Raw genomic sequence first — 21310 nt, 5'->3', positions numbered from 1 at the left:
TAAGACATGACTGTGTGGTGAAAAGAGTACTGAGACAATGGTTCTGGATTTCAGTTCTACCTCTCTTTATTAGCCCATTCAGTTTTCACTGAATCTCAGTTTCTTTATAATATGGGAATATTGCTTCTAGCCCTACATACCTCAAAGGTGTGTAGATGAAATGACACAATGGATATGAAAGTGATTTGAAAATTCATGTTTAATCACTATTCCTTATTTTAGTAAATATATGCTGAACACAGGGAATTTTGAGTATTATAATTTTGTAGGTAGGTACACAAGATTATTACTCTATATACATTAGGTCCTATTAGGTCCCAGGGCAGCGATTGCAGAAATTCCAGAAGATGGAGCTACAATGTAGAAGTCAGTTTTCTAATTACAACTCTTAGCAATTTCTCCTGAGAGTGAACCCCATTTATTTGTTTCTCTGCAGTTGTAGTTCAGATGGTTATATCTAAAGTATTGGACGTCTCCAACTCATTAACTTAGAATGGTCACCTTGCAACAAAGTCTATCTGGGATCAGTTGATCCCCAATTGATAAGGTTTTCATTCCAAAGTTATTCTGATTTCTAATTTGGATGGTAGCAGTACAGACAGACCTTTGGATAGTCACACAGTACCTAGCACATAGTGAACAACTGATATCTGTTGACTGTGGATCAGAGGCAGCTTGGTATGGTAGACCTCATAGATATTGGGATTGGGAGTAAAGATTGGGTCTGAATCCCAGGAATTGCTCTTTTCTAGCTCTGTGATTCTGAGCAAGTCATTCACCTCTCTAAGATTGTTTTCCATATGTAAAATGGGACCAATATTACTAATATTGCTTAAACTTCAGTTATTCAGAATGATGTAATGTATTAGATTGGGGATATAAAATATATGGTAGACTACAAAGGGCTATAGAAATGTGAATTAATTACTCTACAAAACTTGGCCAGGGCAGGGGAACAACAGCTGGGAACTAAATTCATAATTGGAAGACTCAGATTTACATCTTATTTCTCCTTACTTCTTGTATAAATTTGAGTAAGTGATTTCATTGCTTTTAATCTCACTTTCCTCAACTGTACCATGAAGAAGGAAGAGGTTGTGCTTAATTATTCCAAAAATTCCTTTTAGTTCTAACTTTTCTGATCCACTAGAAAATAAATTGATGGCATTTAAATCACTAGGTAAGAAGTAGAGGGCTAGCCTTGAGTCAAGAAGATTAGGTATAAGAGTTGCCTCTGATACATTGTAGCCATGTAATTCTGGACAAGTCACTACCTTAGGATTAGGACTTCTCAGAAGGTCTCAGGAAGAAAAATTTATAAGAATCACAAGTTGTAGTAAACCTGACCATTAGCCCCAGTAAAGGGAGTTTCCCTTCTCACAGTTTCCAACACCAATTGAAATTATCTAAAAAAGGACCAGAGAAGGTTTGGTTTCAGCATGTTTTATAGAGATTGGTAGGGATGGATTCGCTGCCATCACATGGACTTTGGTGAAAATTACCCAAAATGGCGCTCAAAAAGGCACTCTATTCTCTAGAATGTTTAAAGGATAATTATTATTATTAATAAAAATACAATATTTGACATTTATATAGAACTTTATGGCTACAAATATTTTCCCCAGCATACACAAAATCATCCTCACAACAGTGCTATGAGGTAGGCAGTTAAAGGATTACTATATTCTTTTGACAAAACTGGTCAAAAAAAAGGAACCCATGAATATAATAGGTAATAAACTTGCTTAGTTTATATATATTTGCATGTTGTGTTCCCCATTAAATTGTAGGCTTCTTGCTCTTTTCGTATCCCCATCACTCAGCACTGCTTCATAACAAAAACTTAATAAATGTTTATTGATTGGTTATTGATTAGAGACCCTGCCTAGTCACAGAAGATAGAAATGGGAGCAATGGTAATAGAAAGGAAGATTTCAACTCAGGCTAAGAGTTCTTAATTATTATACTTCTATAACAGTGGAATTGGCTGCTTGACTTGGAAAATAATGATTCTTCTATCCCCAGAGGTCTTTGAGTAAAGTCTGGATGGTTGCTTGTCAGGGATTTTGTAGAGGGGATTTCTGTCTAATTACAGGTTCTTGAGATTATGTATTGATTAGATGCAAATTAAATACAAAATAAATGAGTCTGTGTAGATGGGGTATTATAGCTATACAGGTTTTGGAGAGGTGATGGAGAGGAATACCTTCATTTTACAGATGTGGAAACTGAGGTAGTATGACAAAGTGACCCACGCACATACTTCCATAATTCCATAATTAGGACCCACGTCCCTTAGCTCTTTTCACTCCATTGACAATGAGTCTCCTGCCACGTTCTTTCATCAGCCAAATTAAATTTCATATTGCGACTATCCTGCAGGCCAACAGACTAGAACCTGGCATGAGCTTTGGAATGACCAAATGGTTTCCACTTCAAGGGCCAGATGTTACACCTGAGAAGCCAGAGGAACCAGCTGGGAACAAATCCACAGCCTGTCTCAGAGCGACTCCCATTTCCATGTGCTCAGTGCTTACAGATGACTGTTGTCAACATTGGTCAATTTCCACACATGTCATGGGGCTTCAAGGATTTAAAAAAAGTGGCATTAATTATTCACACTGTAAACATCCAACGAAAACTTTATACCAGTTATATTTGCCCCAAAATTCTTGGTGAGGATTACGACAAATGGAAACATTAGAGGGTCTTTAATTTAAAATGCAGAGATAAAAGGACTTTAGATTAACAGAGTTTGGATTATCTAGTGCTTTTATTAGAGGAAATATCAGACCTTTGGGATCAGCTGGGGAACCAAACCTGTGCATCTTTTTTGGTAAATGGAAAATGGCTTAAACTTTGGCTGTATTCTGAAGAATTACAGTATTGGAAAGTATTTTCTTTCACTGGCAGGTGAGATCGTAGACACTGTACAGAACAGTATCTTTCTTCTAAGAGATTATGTTCTTAAATATAAGTGCAGACAGACACCCATCTACTTTGCTGGTCCTTTGTAGCATAAACATATAGAGAAGTAACAGTTCCTCGGTCTTCTCTCTGGTTAGACCATATTGGGAAACTGTTCAGTTTTGGAGTTCATGTTGTTGAAAGATGCTGATAAGCTAGAATCACCAATGAAGGACAATCGGATGACAATCAGAAACAAGGTCATATAGTGATTAAAGGAACTGGAGATATTGAACTTTGAGAAGAGAAAATTTGGGGTGGGATAGGAATAAAAAGGGAATTATAGTTACCTTCAAATATATGACAAGTTATTATATAGAAGAGGGATTTGTGAAATTCCAGAGGAAGACAAAAGGCTAAATACATTTTAGCACAGTATAAGGAAGAATTTTCTAACAATAAAACTATCCAAAAGTGCAACAGGCACTTTGTGAGGTGAGGTGCTCCCTTGCAGTGTCCAAGATGATGTTGGAAAGGCACCTATTAGAATAATTTAGAAGAGATTTCTGCAGTGGGAGGAGAGTTAGTGATTTCTTAGTCCTCCCTTTAGTTCAGATTCTCCTGAAGAGAATATGAGAATAAGAAAACCAAAATGGAAGTGACCATAATGTAACCACACTCGACCATGAGGTTCAGTTTCCTTAGATGGTAGGGTCAAAGGGAAAAGTGATTATAGTTGATATCTTCTCTTTTCCAGATGATTATGATGACATCTGAACTGAAGTTTTAGCAGCTGTTTTAGAAACTTACAGATTCAGTTTTAAAGAGGTGGCAATGGGAAAATGGCAACAACAAAAAAATCAACAACTGACTTTGATGGTACTTTAAATTTTTTGAAGCCCATTATAAATGTCACCTCATTCAATCCTCACAGCAACTCTATGGATAGGTATTATTAACCCCAATTCACAGATGAAGAGACAGAGGCTTAGATAGGTTAAATGCCTTGCTTAAAGTAATAGAGTTAGTGTCAGAGACGGGCCTCAGATATTCCCATTTCCAAGAAATGAACAGGTAAAACTGTGGAGGAGATTAGATCAGGAGATGAAAACTCAGTAGAAAGAAGAGAAATGTAATGGGATCAGAGATGATTCTGTATAAGAAAGGTCAGCCGCCCAAATTCAAGATGGAACATTATTGGACACCACTGATTTTATTAAGGGGTGCCATAATCATTCCTCACTCTACTTTAATGCTTTACCATTCTCTGGGCTCTCTAACATCCACCATTTCAATATTTCTCCCAATAGACCTATTAGGTAGGTACTGAAGAGACCCAAAGAAGTAGGAATGAGCCTACCAAGATTACAGAGTCAGAGGAAGAATAAAGAATAAAGCAACAATCCTTCTTCCCTTCTGTAGGTGATGAAAATGTTCATTGCTAACAAGAAAAGGGAAAATATTGAAATCAGGGAATAAGGGATGATAAATACCTAGCCATGAGATATTAAGGATTTGAATTAGGAACTAATGATGACAGGAATGTATGATAGTGGAAAGAATGCAGCTTCGGATCTGAGTTTTAACCTTCTCCCCCACTTTACTGTTCAAGATATATTGAGCAAGCTACTTCCCCATTTCTGGACTCAGTTTGCTTTTCTGTAAAATGAACGAGTTGGAATAGAGCAAGGGATCTTAACATCTTTTGTGCTATGGATCCCTTTGGCAGTTTGGTAGAATGTATCCTTTCATGTTTTAAAATGTACAATACAGGGGCAGCTAGCCAGTGTAGTGGATAGAGCACCAGCTCTGAAGTCAGGAGAAGAAGTTCAAATCTGACTTCAGACATTTAACACATCCTGGCTGTGTGACCCTGGGCAAGTCACTTAACCCCAATTCCTCAGCAAAATATGTATGTGTGTGTGTGTCTGTGTGTGTGTGTGTCTGTGTGTGTATACACACATACAATATAAAATATTTAGGATTACAAATGAAAACAATTTAAATACAGTTATCAAATATATATATTTTTTAAAACAAACAAGTTTAAAGACACCTTCCCCCAACCTATCAGGTTAAATGTCCCTGGACTAGATGATCTTCTAAAGTTCTAAATCTTATGATGTTATGAAATGAGATGTTTCCTGTTGAGATTAGGAAAGGAAGAAGCTGGGCATGGAAACTACCTGAGTGCAGTGAGGTGAGTGAGGGGACACAGGAGAGAGAAGAGAAGCTGGAGATGACTCAATGTCTCCAATCTTTGCAAAACCTCCCAAGGAAAAGGATCGAAACTAGTACCAGAAGGCAAGACAAGCAACATCTTCACAACACATTGCTTTGATCCAAGGCCAAAGGACTATTTTCTTCTGCTTTGGCTCTCTATAAGAAGAGAGTTGTCGGGTTTGGCACTGACTTGTCCCTGGTCCAGGGCTGGCTCCTGTGCTTTATTCTCAGATACCAGCCTCTGTTTGCATCTCCAAGTTAACTGGCTGAAGCTGAAGCCTCACTCTTCAGGGGCAGTGGGCATTTTACAGGGAGAATTATTTTTTGCTTTTGTTTTTTCAATCTTCTGAGGGTTGGTTTTTCTAAGGTCTCCAGGCAGGGACTTTACCTTTGTTTTGCTTGTCATAGGACTCGGTAAGGAAGCGTGTGATACGATCTGAAGGAATAGCAAAAGAGATCCCAGCTGCCACTTTTAATGTGTTTATTCCAATGACTTCTCCATCCTGTGTAGAGAAAGTGGATTAAGTGGTCACTAGAGGACAATAAAGCAAGCCACATTGCCCACAACTTTAAAAAAGAAAGATAAAATTAGCCCAGATTTCTAAAAGGAACAGCTGCCCAGTCATTGTAAAATGTCTCACTCGAAACACTTCCCCAAAGTATCCCTTTAAGGCCAATTGCTTCACTTACAATGGCCAATTTCCCATTTTGTTTTCACCAATTCCTCATTTTATTTTCACTAATTTCCCATTTTATTTTTTCCAAACTCAAGGAAGAGCTGAATAAGCCTGAAAATGCTTGAGTGGGCTTTTCAAGAGACTCAAAGAAAAAAAAATGGGAATGTTTTCCTTAGACATGCATTTTACAGGTAAGGAAATGGAGATCCACAGTTAAATGGTTTGTTTACTATTACACTGCTAGAAGCTTTCATACTTTTTCTTCCATCATCCACACTAATTTCTAAAAAATCCATGTATCTCCACACAGGAACAAAGGCTTAAAGAAAGGTCACATCAGCTGGCTCAAATTAGGTAAAGAAAACAAGGTATTGAACCACTGAAATGAATAATGAATAATGAGAAACTAATAAAAATCACCCCAAAGAAGAAATGGATGAAACGTAACTGTAAGCACTGAGCAAGAATGCTTAATGAATTAATTTACATTAAATTCTCCCCAAAGAAGTTTTCTGTCATTTCTGAACATGGGTTGTATGATGAAGGAGAGGAAACATGTCAAAGAGGAATATGTAATGGGAGGACCAGGAAATCTGTTGACTTTGTCCACCCCAAACAATGGGGTAATGAGAGAGGGACCTTGCACGTCAGAAAAGGAAATAAAAATGCTCATTTTGGTATTTATAGGTGCAAATCCTGCCTTGGACAGATCATCTGCTTCTTGCAAGAATCATAAATGAACCAACTACTTCATATATTCCTGAGTCCTTTTTATCTTTGTGGCATATTTTTAATGCTTAGAACCATACAATTCTGGAATGATTTTTAGCATATAGAATGTCAGAGCTTGAACAAAGATCATAGATTATTAAATAGATTATTTTCTTTCAGAGATCTCCTGGTCCAAACTCCTTATTTACAGATTCAGAAACTATGACTTAGAGAAAAGAAATTATTTCTTTAATGATTTAATTTAACTTAAGGATGCTAAAATCCTTAGTACTGTCTGATGTTCCATATCAGAAACTGATATAATTTTATCAGTTGACATGACCTTAGAGAAAGAGCATTATACTTTGCTGATGAATCCTAAAGACAATGGGATTTTTCCATCTTATTTGAAGCTGAAACCTCCCATATATTTTCTCTCCCATTTTAGAAGGTGAATTCCTGGATAGCTGAGACTATCTTGCTTTTTTCATTTTATCCCTAATGCTTCGCAAACAATAAGTGCTTAATAAATACTTCATTCCTATATTTGAAAGAAGAAATTTTCCAATAATGAATGTCCCTTTATATCTTACATTTCTACTTTCAATGTTCCTTCCAATCTGGCTAACTGATTAACAGTAACTGATCAGTTCCAAGATACACTTAAAGAAATTTTGGAGAAGAACATGTCAATCTCACATTGATTGATCCTGAAGTTACATGAGATATAAGGAGGTTGAGAGTTCTCCTTCAGTGGAAGACTTGGGGAAATCAAGCAGGATTCTAAATATCCCACAGACAGACTTCTTAGAAATATCTAAAGCCAAAGCTCCTAAGTGTTCTCCACTGAGCAGTAATACTATCTGAAATTGGAGACTTAATCTTGTTTTGTGGAAAGACTAATGATCCACTTGTGGATTGCCTGGGCCCTTTGCTCTTCCATCCTGCTCTTCTTGATAGTCATGTCGAGGATTGCTAACAGGAAATTCCTGGAAATTGAGATTTTTGAACTAAAATCAGTTTTTAAGCAGGTACTTACCAGATTAACCAAAGGTCCACCTGAGTTTCCATACTGTAAAAAGAGAGTAAAAGACAACTATTATATTTTCAGTCTTAAGGGAAAAAAACTTGTCTGTATTGAAAATATAGTTCAAAGAAGTTACATAAAGCATTGAAGCTGGAAGGAACTTTGGGACTATAGCACAGTTTCTAATCATCTTCTAATGGTATTGTCTCCCTAAGTAGAAGGTAAGCTTCTTGAAGGCAGGTACTGATTTGTGCTTTTCTTCCTGCAGTATGTTTAATAAATGCTCATTTAAGGAGTGATTATAGTTGGAAGGCATCGAGGACACAGTAAATAAAACTTGAAAGGATCTTCAGTAGAGCTAGAAGCAATATTAAAACATAAACTCAGAGCTGAAAGAACCCCCCTCTTCAGAGTTAACTTGCTCAAAATCACACAGCTGATCAATGGCAGAGCTGGGCATGAAACAAGTCTACTTTATTGCCCAGTTTTCAAAAGGGAGCTCCTAAAATATTCTTACTAAATGGTAGATTCACTGATAAAGGTGTACAAACTCCCAAGGTGATCAACTTTTGAAGAGAAAAACTTTTAAACAGATGAATTTTTGGTCTATTTGTTAAAAGGTACAGTCTCATTAGGTCATAGCTATTTTTTTGTACATGATTACAACCCATCTTGGTGGGCCATGTTTGCAATGGCCCTTAAAAATCTTAAAAATCAGTTATAAAGAACTATATAAATGTGGATTATTATTCGTGTAGAAGCACCCACAGAAAAACATTAAAGCTCTATATGATGACTCAAGAATGCAGTAGTGATATCTGTGTCACAGGAAATATCTGACTGGAGGAATGTTTTCCTAATGCAATAAAAAAAATCATTTGCATCTCTTTTCTCTAGCCTTTTTTAAACACTAGCAACTCCCTATGGTTCATTTGTCCTAAGGTATGAAGAGGAGTATGGTTTAGACATAAAATTGTCTGGAGGAAAGTATCTGAACCACATCATTTTTAAAACTTTTTTTTTTACTATGAACATAATCATCTACAATCCCAAACTTTCAAACAAAGAAGAAGGAAGGATTACAGATGAAATTTCTGTAGCAGAGAATTTGTTTTTTAAAGTTATACATATATAGGTGTGTGTATATATACTACACCTCTCATGAAGTTGTCTTTTATTTTGTTTTAGGTTCTGTGTGTGTGTGTGTGTGTGTGTGTGTGTGTGCGTTTTGTTCAGTGACACTCTAATAATTCTGTACTCATTAGTTCTTCTGAATCAGTGAAAACCCTTCTCACTTTTTCACAAACCTATAAATGATTTGAGTGTTGCTTAAATTGGATCGGCACTTTGGTAAGAAACATCCATTCATCATTCACTCCCTATTCCCATGAGGAAAAAGGTTGAAACTTTTTGAACTCCAAGGTAGGAGGCATCTTCCCAGCTGAATTAACAAGTCCAAAACAATGACAAAAACAACAAGGAAGATTTTTTTAAATGCTGATTTTCTATACAAACTGCAACAAAGAGATTATAAAGAAGGGAAAGGGACCTGTATGTGCACGAATGTTTGTGGCAGCCCTTTATGTAGTGGCTAAAAACTGGAAACTGAATGGATGTCCATCAGTTGGAGAATGGCTGAATAAATTGTGGTATATGAATATTATGGAATATTACTGTTCTGTAAGAAATGACCAACAGGATGATTTCAGAAAGGCCTGGAGAGACTTAAACGAACTGATGCTGAGTGAAATGAGCAGGACCAGGAGATCATTATATGCTTCAACAACAATACTATATGATGACCAGTTCTGATGGACCAGGCCATCCTCAGCAACGAGATCAACCAAATCATTTCTAATGGAGCAGTAATGAACTGAACCAGCTATGCCCAGAAAAAGAACTCTGGGAGATGACTAAAAACCATTACATTGAATTCCCAATCCCTATATTTATGCACACCTGCATTTTTGATTTCCTTCACAAGCTAATTGTACAATATTTCAGAGTCTGATTCTTTTTGTACAGCAAAATAACGTTTTGGTCATGTATACTTATTGTGTATCTAATTTATATTTTAATATATTTAATATCTACTGGTCATCCTGCCATCTAGGGGAGGGGGTGGGGGGGTAAGAGGTGAAAAATTGGAACAAGAGGTTTGGCAATTGTTAATGCTGTAAAGTTACCCATGCATATATCCTGTAAATAAAAGGCTATTAAATAAAAAAAAAAAACACAAAAAAAACCAAACTGCAACAAAAAGCATCTTTCTGCTTAAATTGGACAACATCTGGAATATTACATTCATTTTGGGTTGATATTTTAGAAGGGACATTGATATATTGGATTAAGTACAGGGGAGAGTGACCAGGATTATGAGGGGACTGGAAATTATGGCATGGCATATGATAATTAGTTAAAGGAAATGAAGAAATTTAGTTTGGTGTCTTAGGGGAGACATGAAGGCTATCTTTATATATTTGATGGATTGCCCCATGGAAGAAGGATTAGTTACTCTCTACAGAAAATAGCAAATAGATGATAATATAAGAAAGAACTTGTTTAGCCATTAGAGTTATAAAATAGACTTCCTCCTGCCTCATATGGTGAGTTCCTCATGATTCCTGACTGTCCAAGCAGAGAATAGATGATCATTTGCTGTAGATGTGTTGGAAAGGTGAACTGAGATCCTTTAATAATCTCTTTATTGACTTTAGTTTCATCAACTACTAAATGAAGAGCATAATCCCTGTCTTATGTAAAGCATAGTCCATAGTTATAAAATGGAAGAAGTCAATTTATTTAGAATAAACCCATATCCGTATCCACTCAAGGAATTTAGTACTATTTCACAATATCTTTTCTTTTGGAAAGATAAACAGTCATTTAATTCATTACCAGGCTAGAAGCCTTAATAAATGTGAAATTTTAATGATGTGAGCCAAATAAGTAAGGTAAAATGACTTTGCCCCAGGATGCTGAATTTAGATGATACTGACAGTGCTTTCAGCCCTTCAGCAAGGCAGAAGCAACACAGTTCAACACTAGTTAGCAAAAATAATCAGTCAAAACAAGAAAATAATAAATGAGCTCTTTTCTTGCCTAGCTTTCTCTCCTAGCTTCCTCTTCCCAGGCAGGCTTTTATGTTGTTAATTCTGAGCAGAATTTATGAGGTTTGCCCCAGGCATTAAAATTCTTATTGGTGGCATTGGTCCTTAGCTCTTCCATACAGATATGTTATATATGTGTGTATGTACACATATACATATATGTTAATGTTTATATATATATGTAAAATACATTTCATCTGTAAAACGAAGATGATAATATGACATCTCACAGGATGTGAAGGATATTAAGTAACTGACATTTGTAAAGCTCTTAGCAAATGTCTGACGCATAGTAGGTGCTTAATAAACACTTCTTCCCTCCCTCCCATCCACGTCCTCTAAGATCCACATATACATGTTCAGAGCCATAAACAGAAACCAGCCCATCTACAAATTACTCTGTCCACCTGCAAATTATAATGCTGTTGGACAGCTCACATACATCAACAATATTATTAAGCTAAGGGCATGACTTACATTGATGATGGCATCTGTTTGAATGTAGTCCATGTCAGAGTCTTTAAGACCCAATTCCTTCCCATCTCGCTGGGCTGTGCTGACAATCCCTGTGGTGACTGTGTTTTGTAAGGCAAAAGGACTCCCAATAGCCACCACAAATTCTCCTGGCCTCAGGTCTGCTGAATGTCCCAGCAGTAACACAGGTAGTTTTTTCTAAAGAAGAGAAAATTGAACAAAGGAAGATGAATACCAAAATTTGTCCATGCATTTAACAAATACATTAGTTGTATTTCTCAGGAAGAAAATAATGAGTTACTTTCATTTGTATTTATGGTTTTATAAATGTGGGCTCCCAATGAAGGACTTCCTTTTCCAAAGCCCATCAATCAAAGCTCTGCATCTTATTATCTTAGAGAATTAATTGTCCAGGGATACTGAGGTGCAAACACACTTCTGTACAGCCATAGAAACAGCATGTGGCTGAGACTGGACTTGAGCCCAAGACTTCTGGAGCCTGAGGTCAGTTTTCTATCTAGTTAATCATGCTTTTAATGAAAGGTAAAAGTAATAAACTTTTGCCCATTAATATTAATAGGTACAACAATAATAATAAGGTTATATTTTGGTTTCCAGATAATAATCACTAACATTTATGAGGTACTTTAAAGTTGGCCAAGTGCTTTAGAAATATTTTCTCATCTGATCTTCACAACAAAATGCTGCTATTATCTTGTCTTTGCAGATGGGGAAACTGAGGTAGACTGAGGTTAAGTGACTTGCCTGAAGTCACACAATTAGTAAATGTCAGACAGAATTAGAACTCAGATCTTGATTCTAAGCTCACCATTCTATCATGGCATCAGAGCTTTATATGGAGTTATTGTTACTATTATTATTATCATTATTATTTTGGCATCAGGAGAAATCTGGGTCCAATACCAGCAAAAATACCAAACAGCTACCTAGCCATGGATGAGCTGTTTTATGTCTCCAGGTCAGTTTCCTTATCTGTAAAATGACTGCAATACTTTCACTCAGTACCTCATGGAGAAAGTGTGTTGTAAACCTTAAAGTAGGGCAAAAAAATGGGCAGCTAGGTGGGGCCATGATGGATAAACTGCAGGGCCTGGAGCCAGTTCAAATCCAGCCTCAGACACTGACTAGCCAGGTGAGCCTGGGCAAGGCACTTAATCCTGTTTGCCTCAGTTTTCTTATCTGTAAAATGAGCTGGAGAAGGAAATGGCAAATCACTTTAGTATCTTTCCAAGAAAACTCCAAGTGAGGTCATTAAAAGTCAAATGCTATTGAAATGTTTGAACACCAATCACAAAACTTTAAAGTAGCATAGAAACATGAATTACTGTTATTATTATGATTCATGGCACTCTGTAAAGTGTTTTTGATCTACAGAAGCAGTGGTATGGTAGAAAGAACTTGGGCTTTAGGTTTAAAAACCTGTCTTTAACACATATTGTACTTGAACAATCTTGGATGAGACACTGGGCTTCAGTTTTTTACCTATAAAAATAGGGATGGGGATGACCGTTAAGATCCCTCCCATTTCTAGCTCATCTATCCTATGATCTTCCTAATAAATTGGAAACTGAGACCCAAAGGCAAAATTCACTCAATCCTTAATATTTCCAAAGCTTTCATCCTCAAGAATGATAATCTCAAGGTCCCATCTAACTCATGGTAAAATTCCCTCCTACGCCAGCTCTCTCTTTCACCCAGCTGAGTTGGGGGAATGCAAACTAATTTGAGTTTGAGCCCAAGCAAAGTCTAATTATAGTACCTATCTATAAAAGTCACACAATGCATACCAGAGCCAAATATAAACTGTTTCTGGATGAAAGACAGCCCAGTGTAGTGGAAAGAACTCTGGCCTCTTATTAATTCACTATGCCTTGGGCAAATAAAAGCTGGAAGGGGCTAGGTGTTCTCTAAGAAAAACCTTTTATTTTAACACTGGAAATAAAAAACAACAACATTGTTCATATGCTTATCTCTCTTATTCCCTGGGTCTCCATTTCCTCCCTCTGTAAAATGGGAGCGTTAGACCAGATATCTTTAAGGTCTCTTTCAGCTCTGAAATGCTACGTCCAATGTTGATACACTCCTCTTTGTGCAGATCTCAATTGTGAAAACTCAAATTTGCATGGGAGGTAAAGAGGTAAAGCTTAGAAATGTGATACTTTCTCTTTATCCAATAAGACTTTCTCTTAAGTATCAAAGAGGGAGTTTCAAGTTGCTTGGACATTTACAAAATTAGACCAAACCTCTTACTCCATCCTTTCATAAGGGTTCAAAATCAAACCTTGTTTCATTTCTCTATCCTAAGCCACAGATTTCTAATTTGTAAAATGAGTAAGGGAAGGCTAAATCACTTCTAACATCTCTTCAAGTCCTATGATCCTGTTGGTCCTAATCCTTTGCCCTCAAATATTAAATGGAAACTACAACACCCTGAGTCCTTCCTACATGGATTTGGTGAGATGAGAGGCCCTTTCAACTTTTTTAGATGATCATTCCAGACTTTATTAGGACTATTATTACTGGGAAGCAAGTGCTTTGGTTGACCTATGAATTAGGAGACAGGGAGTCTATTTCCTAAAGTTTTAATTTCATGACCTAAGTCAGTCTCTGAGCCTAAAACTGATATTTGTAAAATAATAATATGTACTTATCCACACCCTCCCACAGGTTGTCTGGAGGTCAAATTTTAATAAGTAAACAGGAAATTTAGCTGGAAAAAAAATTTAGAGCTGAAAGGAACCTTAGAGATTATCCATCTCACCCTTTAATTTTATAAGTGAGAAAAATGAGACCTTGCCTTCCTAATTGCAGAGTCTCTCCCTAGGACTACCATTTTAGCTAGGACCCCAGCCAGGCTTCACTTAACTCTTGTCTGGACTCATTTATTTGAATTTTTCTGCTCTTTATTCGTCATCCTAGAAAAACCCTTTCCCTGAGACCCTGCTTGGCTGATGGGTGACTTCTTTTCTGAGATTATGGGATGCTTTATCTTATTCTCAGTAGCACTATCCCTCTCAGCTGCTTTTTTTGCCTCTTTCTCCATCCATTCTTCTATTTGTAGGCCCCTGGTAACTTCGATCTAAAAGATTACCTCGAGAAGAGAACTTAAAAGCATTCTAGCCTAGTCTCTTCTTTTTAGAATTCCATCCATCAATCAAAAATATTTACTAAGCACCTATTACCTATGAGACACAGTGCTAAGTGCCAGGGATACAAAAAGAGGTAAAAAACAGTCTCTACATTGAAGGAGGAATCTAATGAGGAAAGACAAAACATGAAATATCCTACCCAAATCACATAGGGATTGATAGGTTCTTATACTGGAGTTCAAATTTTAATGAAATGGTTCATTACTTGTTTATCAAGTCATGAGACTTAGTTGCACAACCCTGAGAATGCTGATCTTTGTCAGCTTATCTTCATCCTGTTTTACTCAAATTCCACATCCCAATCCAGCACGTGGGGGATGTCTTGATGCTTTGGAAAGTCCCTCAATTTATTTTTGTACCTCTGGAACATCTTATGTCCATATTGTGATCACTTAGCCAGGGGAGATGCTCCATATTTCACCCAATCTTTGACCACCCTGCCCTCTTGTTAATATGTGATTATTGGCCCTCAAAAACAAGGTCTATCAACCAGTGAGATTCTATATTTTAGACTTCTTTTGTAAATGCAGGCCTCAAACTTTATAAATACAAGGCTCTGGAAGAAAAAGACATGGCAGATCATGAAGATGTTATGAAGTCCATTTTAATAAAAGGATCTTGGGATCCTTTAATAAAGTGCTATCGGTTCAGAGATCTCCCTCAGTCGCTTTTATTTTATTATAGGATGGACGATTTTCATCCCCACATATGTTTTCTTCTGTTTCTGACATCCCATGAGCCTATGATGCCCTTGAAAAATTAAAAAATTCAAATCATTTTCTGCCTAATGAGGACACTACCTTCTCTACTTACTTACCTTGGGATTAATTTTGATCGTGGCGATATCAGACTTCTTGTCAATGTCTTTGATTGTCGCCTCATAGGTGTCCCCGCTCTGCAGCTGAACTTTCAACTGCTGTCGTCCAGAAATGGCATTAGTGCTTGACACTACGTGGGCATTGGTCACAATTAAGCCAGATTCTGAAATGATGAATCCAGACCCACTGGACAAAGGCACATTTCGCCCAAAGAGAGGATGCCTGTGGGAAAGCAAGCAAAAACAGAGATCTTTGTAGATTGTGTGGCAGTGGCTCGGAGTTTATCAATCCATCAATAATTTATGAATCCAAAGTTCATCAATAGCATATGGGATCATAGATAGTGAGAGTAGAATAGCACTGTAGAATGTAGGACATAGAAAGTTAGAGCTGAATGGAACCTTAGAACACAGAGCATAAATGCCAGACTCAGAAGAAGCCCTAGAACACAGTGATATTACAATTAGAAGGGGACTAGATATGATCTTATTGAATTTCATCATTCTACAGTTGGGGAAACTGAGGTCCAAAGAAGGTAAATAACTTGCCTAAAGCCACATAGATATTAGATACTAAATCTGAAGCCTAGCTCACTTGATTTCAGTTCTAGTTCTCTTAGCTTTACACCACAAAAGCAAATTATAAAGAATTATTTATTAAATTCCTCACATGTTCCAGATTCTGTGCTAAATACTGAGAGTATAAAGAAAGGCAAAAAACAGCTAGCCCCAGCCCTCATCATCATCAGAGAGGTGATGGCATGACACACAAGTAAATTGGATTTAAGTGAGGGAGAACTGTGTAAGTTTACCTCCTGCCTCACTTTCCCCTCCAGGGCCATCTGAGTCCAGTGGCCAGATAAGGATGACTGGATGTGACTCTGAATGCAGTGGGAAACCCTTGGTCTTTTTAAGCTGAACTTTAACAGATCCCAATTTGACTGAGGCAACACCCATTCAGTGATTAAGGCTAGATAAGTAATGAAGCAGAGAATGGTCTTGGTGATCATTTCAAAGGGAAGTCACTAGTCTTCATGAGAAACTGTTTTACCAGCTGAATAACTCAGACAGTTTATTTCAATCAATGAATGATTGAAGGAAAAGGTTTCTTTAGGCTGTTGAGGAAAAAACCAAAGAAAGGGATCCTTGGGAACATGATAGCGTTTTTAGATATTCAAAGGACTACCAAGCAGAGCAGGAATGCTAACTGGCCTCGAGGGAGAAATGGGTAGAAGTTGATCTTGCTTTTTCAGTTACATCCCACTCTTTGTAGGTCCCATTTAGGGTTTTCTTGGCAAAGATATGAGAGTGGTTTATATTTCCTTCTTCAGCTCATTTTACAAAGGAGGAAACTGAGGCAAACAGGGTTAAGTGGTTTGCTCAGGGTCGCATAAGTATCTGAGACTGAATTTGAAATCATAAAAATGAGTCTTCTTGATCCTAAGCTAGAACTCTAACTCTGAGCCTCCTAGCAATACAGGGTCAGAAGAGAGACCAATTTTATAAAGTTCACTTTGAAGAATTCATTCCCCAACCATCTGAGATATCTAGCAACCAAGTAAGATACTATAATTCTACCATCCCCTACCCACAAGTCCAAGTAATTGGATTTCAGAGTTTTGATGTGGCTGCTTAATAAAAGGGTAATTAAACTAAATGGGGCTCAGTTCTGTGATGATTAAGGAATAACTTGTTTACTTTCTTGATGTAAATTAACTCTTTAGTGCCAAGAACATAACACTTAGACTACATAGTGCAGCCATATATCAAGTTAAATGACTGAGTTTGGAAGGATTCCTTCTAAGCAATGAGGAGACTTGGGTGTTTGTGCTAGATCACAATTATTCTACTATGTGAACTCAGACAAGCCTCCTCATCTCTCAGTTTCCCCCTCTATTAAAGAAGGGGGTGGTCAAAGACACTCCTTTTATTGTGAGTAATTTCCAAATTACTTAATTTCCCTGAGCCTCAGTTTCCTCATCTGTAAATAAAACTGTTGAGCTAGATAATCTCTGAGGTTTGTGCTCCTGTGACCCCTACCACCTGACATGCTCCAATTTAAACTTCTATGTTCTGATATTATTTGTCCTATGTTCCCTTCTGCCTTCAATAGTCTATGAGTCAACACAGACTCTTTTACAGAAATTCATTTTATTAGCTGACTAAGCCAATCTGTTGCCCCATCTGAAACCTGTCAGCTCAGTAGCTTATCTGCCTTTGTGGAGTACCTGCAAATTCCTGCTGATTACATATGTTTTGTCTCACCTTTCAGACAGCAGACTCCCTCAGGGTGAGGACTATATTTGTCTGTCAGCATATACCCCAGGCACCTATGTCAAGTTCTGTGAACTCTGTGGAAGGTCAATGAATGTTTTTTGACTGATCATTATATTTTGTTTATTGGATCATTTTTATCAGCATGGACCAGTAAAAAAGGCAGTCAGGTCATTTTGTCAGTATAATCTGGGCAAAAAGCTAGTGCCTAAGAATAAGCAGACTTTGTGTCCAGTATGGGCTCCATCACTAACTGAGTAACCCTGAGCAAGCATTTCATAGGGTCTCAGTTTCTTCATTTGTAAAATGGAATAATAATAATTGTCTTCACAGGATTTTAAGATCAAAATAAAACATATGAAAATGTTTCAAAAATGCAAAAGTTAAGTGACATTAACATCAGCTATAATTATTGGACAGCTAGATGGCACAGTTGATAGAACACTGCATCTGGAGTCAGGAAGACATGAGTTCAAATATGGTCTTGGATATGTACTAGCTATGTGTCCATATGCAAGTCATTTAACCCTGTTTGCCTCAGTTTCTTCATCTGTAAATTGAGCTATAGAAGAAAATGGCAAACTAGTATCTCAACAAAACTCCAGATGGGGGGACTGCTAGGTGGTGCAGTGGATATAACATCAGCCCTGAAGTCAGGAGGACCTGAGTTAAAATCTGACCTCAGACACTTAACACTTCCTAGCTATGTGACCCTGAGCAAGTCACTTAATCCCAATTGCCTCCGGGGGAAAAAAACTTCGGATGGGGTCATTAAGAGTCAGCTAGGATTAAAAAAAGACTGAACAACAAATTATATTATTTACTCCTCCTCATCATCACCATCATCATCAGATGTCTATATGGAATAGTGAAAAGAGCATTAAACCTGGAATCAAGAGTGCCAGATTCTAATTATTGGCTGGGTGACCCTAAAATGTGCCATTTAAACTCTTTAAGTCTGTTTCTACAGCTCTAAAATTTTATACTTCCTCCTCACTGGGTTGTTATGAGGAAAGTACTTTGTGTGTCTTTGAATGCAATTTTTTGTTGTTATTGTCAATTTCATTGGTATAGGAAATTCTCACTGAGGAAACTACTTCTATTAATCTAACTTGGCCATTTCTTTTTGGCAAATTGCAATATTTTTTTGCCTTGTTCCTATATCATCTCTTACTGCCAGTTTTCTGAATCACTTATAAGTATTGCCTTCCCCCATTAAAATGTAATCTCTTTGAGGGTAGAGACCTTCTTTCTAATTGACAGCAAAAGAGGTTATGTTTTCTTACTTCTAAAGTCTTTTGATTCTTTGGTGCATAACCCACCATCTGACTGTCACCAGACTGAAATCTCTTCCACAAGAAATAAAAACAAATAATTGAATTTCAGAGTTTAATGTGATCATTTAATAAAAGGGTCTTTGTAAACAGGGTTCTTTAGTTGGTAATTAAAATAAATGGGGCTCATTCCTGTGATAATTAAAGAATAAGTTGTTTACCTTCCTAACATAAATTAACTCTTTATTGCCAAGAATAATTTTAATAGAGTGGCCATTCATCAAGCTCAACCCTCAGGTCTTAAAAGAATCTTTCTAAGCAATGGGAGGTAATAAAGCACTGAACCTTTACAATCTTATTTTTCATCATTTCTTCCCTGGAACTGGTCATAGGATCTTGATCAACTTTGTTGAATTTGAAAAATAATCTTCCTGCTTTGAACATAGAAATGATGGCCATTCCATTAGTCTGTCAATCATGTTGATCCATGGTCTTCACCATTTGACTTTAAGTGATTTTTTCCAGAGTTGTACACATTAATCCTTTTTATACACTCAACTGTTCAGTCAAATCAATTGTCTTGCTGTTTCTTACACATGTCTTCCATTTAACAGTCCCTGTCTTTTTACACACAGGCTGCCCCTCGATCTGGGAATGTATTCCCTCTTAATCTCTTCCTCTCAGATCCAATTTCCTTCAAAGTTCAACTAAAATACTGCCTTAGATCCTAATTACCGCCCCCCCCCACACACACACCATGTGTTTATCTTAAAAAACATTTCATATTTACTTACAACTATATTGTAAGTAAATTGTACAATTTGTATTTATTTATAATCAGGTTGACCCCTTCTTCCTCTTCCCTTTAGCACATAGTAGACATTCCATAAAGTTTTGCTGATTGACTGATTATCACTATATCTAAGGTCCTGGGCCAGACTATATGGGAGTAGATAAAAGGCTAATTCTTGACCTCAGAGAATTTATAGTCTCTTCAAGGCAATTTTCTCTTTGTTGAGTTGTTTTTCAATTGTGTCTGACTCTTTGTGACCTCATTTGGTGTTTTCTTTGGCAAAGATACTGGAGTGATTTGCCATTTCATTCTCCATCTCATTTTATAGATGAGGAAACTAAGGCAAACAGGGTTAAGTGGCTTGCCCAGGATCACACAGTTAGCAAATTTCTGAGATTGGATTTTAATCCAGATCTTCCTGAGTCCCAGTTCAGTGCTCTAACCACTGTATCATCTAGCTGCCCTATATTAGGGGATAAGAATCATTAAAAAATATTAATAGTGATTTGCTCCCTTGGTTCTCTCATATTCTACTTTTTAAGGTGTTCATGTGTACATCTGATCCTTTGTCCTTTATTCTTGAAGAGGACCATGATTTCATGGAGGTGACAGCATGACATGCAAACAAGTTGAATTTATGTGAAGATGATACCTGTCCTAGCCACTGAATGAATGATAAACTCATCATGTGAATAAATTGTAAACACCTTGAGAACAAGCATAATTTTGCTCTTTTAAAATGTCTTTGTATTTTTCAAGTCTAGCATAGAGCTGGCACATATTCAGTGCTTCATAAATGTTTATTGAAATGAATTGACTGAAATTAGTTATCACTTGAACTGGGAATGTTTGGAGGAGGGTTAGAAGTTGGATTGGCAAAACTGGAAAGACTTACATGAACTGATGCTCAGTGAAGTGAGCAGAACCAACAGAACATTGTACACAGCCACAACAAGATTGTGTGATGATCAACTATGATGGACTTGGTTCTTTTCAACAATAAAGTGATTGAAGAGAATTCCAATAGACTTGTGATGGAAAGAGCCATCCGCATCCAGACAAAGAGACTGAATGTGGATCACCATTATTGTTTTCACCTTTTTGTTCTTGTTTGTTTTTTTTCCTTCTTGTGTTTTTCCCCCTTTTGATCTGATTTTTCTTGCACAGCATGACATATAGAAATATATTTACAAGAAATGCACATGTTTTATTTCTATTGCATTGATTGCTATCTTGGGGAAGGTTAGAGAAGAGGAAGAAAAACTCAGAACAAGGTTTTGCAAAGGTGAATGCTGAAAACTATCTTTGTATGTATTTGGAAAAATAAAATGCTATTTTAAAAAAGATGAAGAAGTTGGATTGGCAGAAAGGGAACCAGAAAGAGCATTTGAGTATGAGAGAGCAGCATGAATAAAGGTTTGGAAGTCAGAAAGGCAGGATATAGGAAACTGAAGGTGAAAGGGAGAGAAAGGGAGGAGATGGACATGGAGAAAATTGTCTGGATTGGCAGGGAGGATTTAGATTTTATTTCCATTAAGGGAATCATTGACCAAGGACAAAAAATAGACAGGAGGACTAGAGTGGAATGGATGAAAATCGGTGTGGCAAACATAAGAGAATTACCTACCTCAGAAAAAGTTCAATGTGAACCACTGCCGGTGCAATCTTTTCCACCACATCCGCAATGAAGTTAAACTTGTACCTCGGGCTGGTGAACTGTTGGTGACCTATACTAGCAGAAAGAATTGGGTATTTTAATAAGAAGATACAGCTTTTGGGATTTACCTGCAGGAAAAAATAGATGTGGGAGAGCTGAGCTCTCTGTGGTTTTAATCAGTTTAATGACTATAAAG

General features: G+C 37.0%; 1 protein-coding gene across 1 annotated transcript in view; it reads right to left on the bottom strand.

The window, feature by feature from the left end:
• HTRA3 (HtrA serine peptidase 3) overlaps positions 1-21310 on the bottom strand; it is a 47205-nt gene that overhangs the window by 5408 nt on the left and 20487 nt on the right. Inside the window, exons 2-6 of the mRNA XM_003773409.4 lie at positions 21085-21184; positions 15117-15339; positions 11133-11327; positions 7558-7590; positions 5519-5633 (exon numbers count right to left, since the gene is read on the bottom strand). Of these exons, the coding sequence (XP_003773457.1) occupies positions 5519-5633; positions 7558-7590; positions 11133-11327; positions 15117-15339; positions 21085-21184 (666 nt within the window). The remainder of the gene's footprint in view (positions 1-5518; positions 5634-7557; positions 7591-11132; positions 11328-15116; positions 15340-21084; positions 21185-21310) is intronic.

Source organism: Sarcophilus harrisii, chromosome 6 (assembly GCF_902635505.1).
Source record: "Sarcophilus harrisii chromosome 6, mSarHar1.11, whole genome shotgun sequence".
In the NCBI taxonomy this organism is placed as follows: domain Eukaryota; kingdom Metazoa; phylum Chordata; class Mammalia; order Dasyuromorphia; family Dasyuridae; genus Sarcophilus; species Sarcophilus harrisii.
This window is presented reverse-complemented; position numbering and strand designations above follow the sequence as displayed.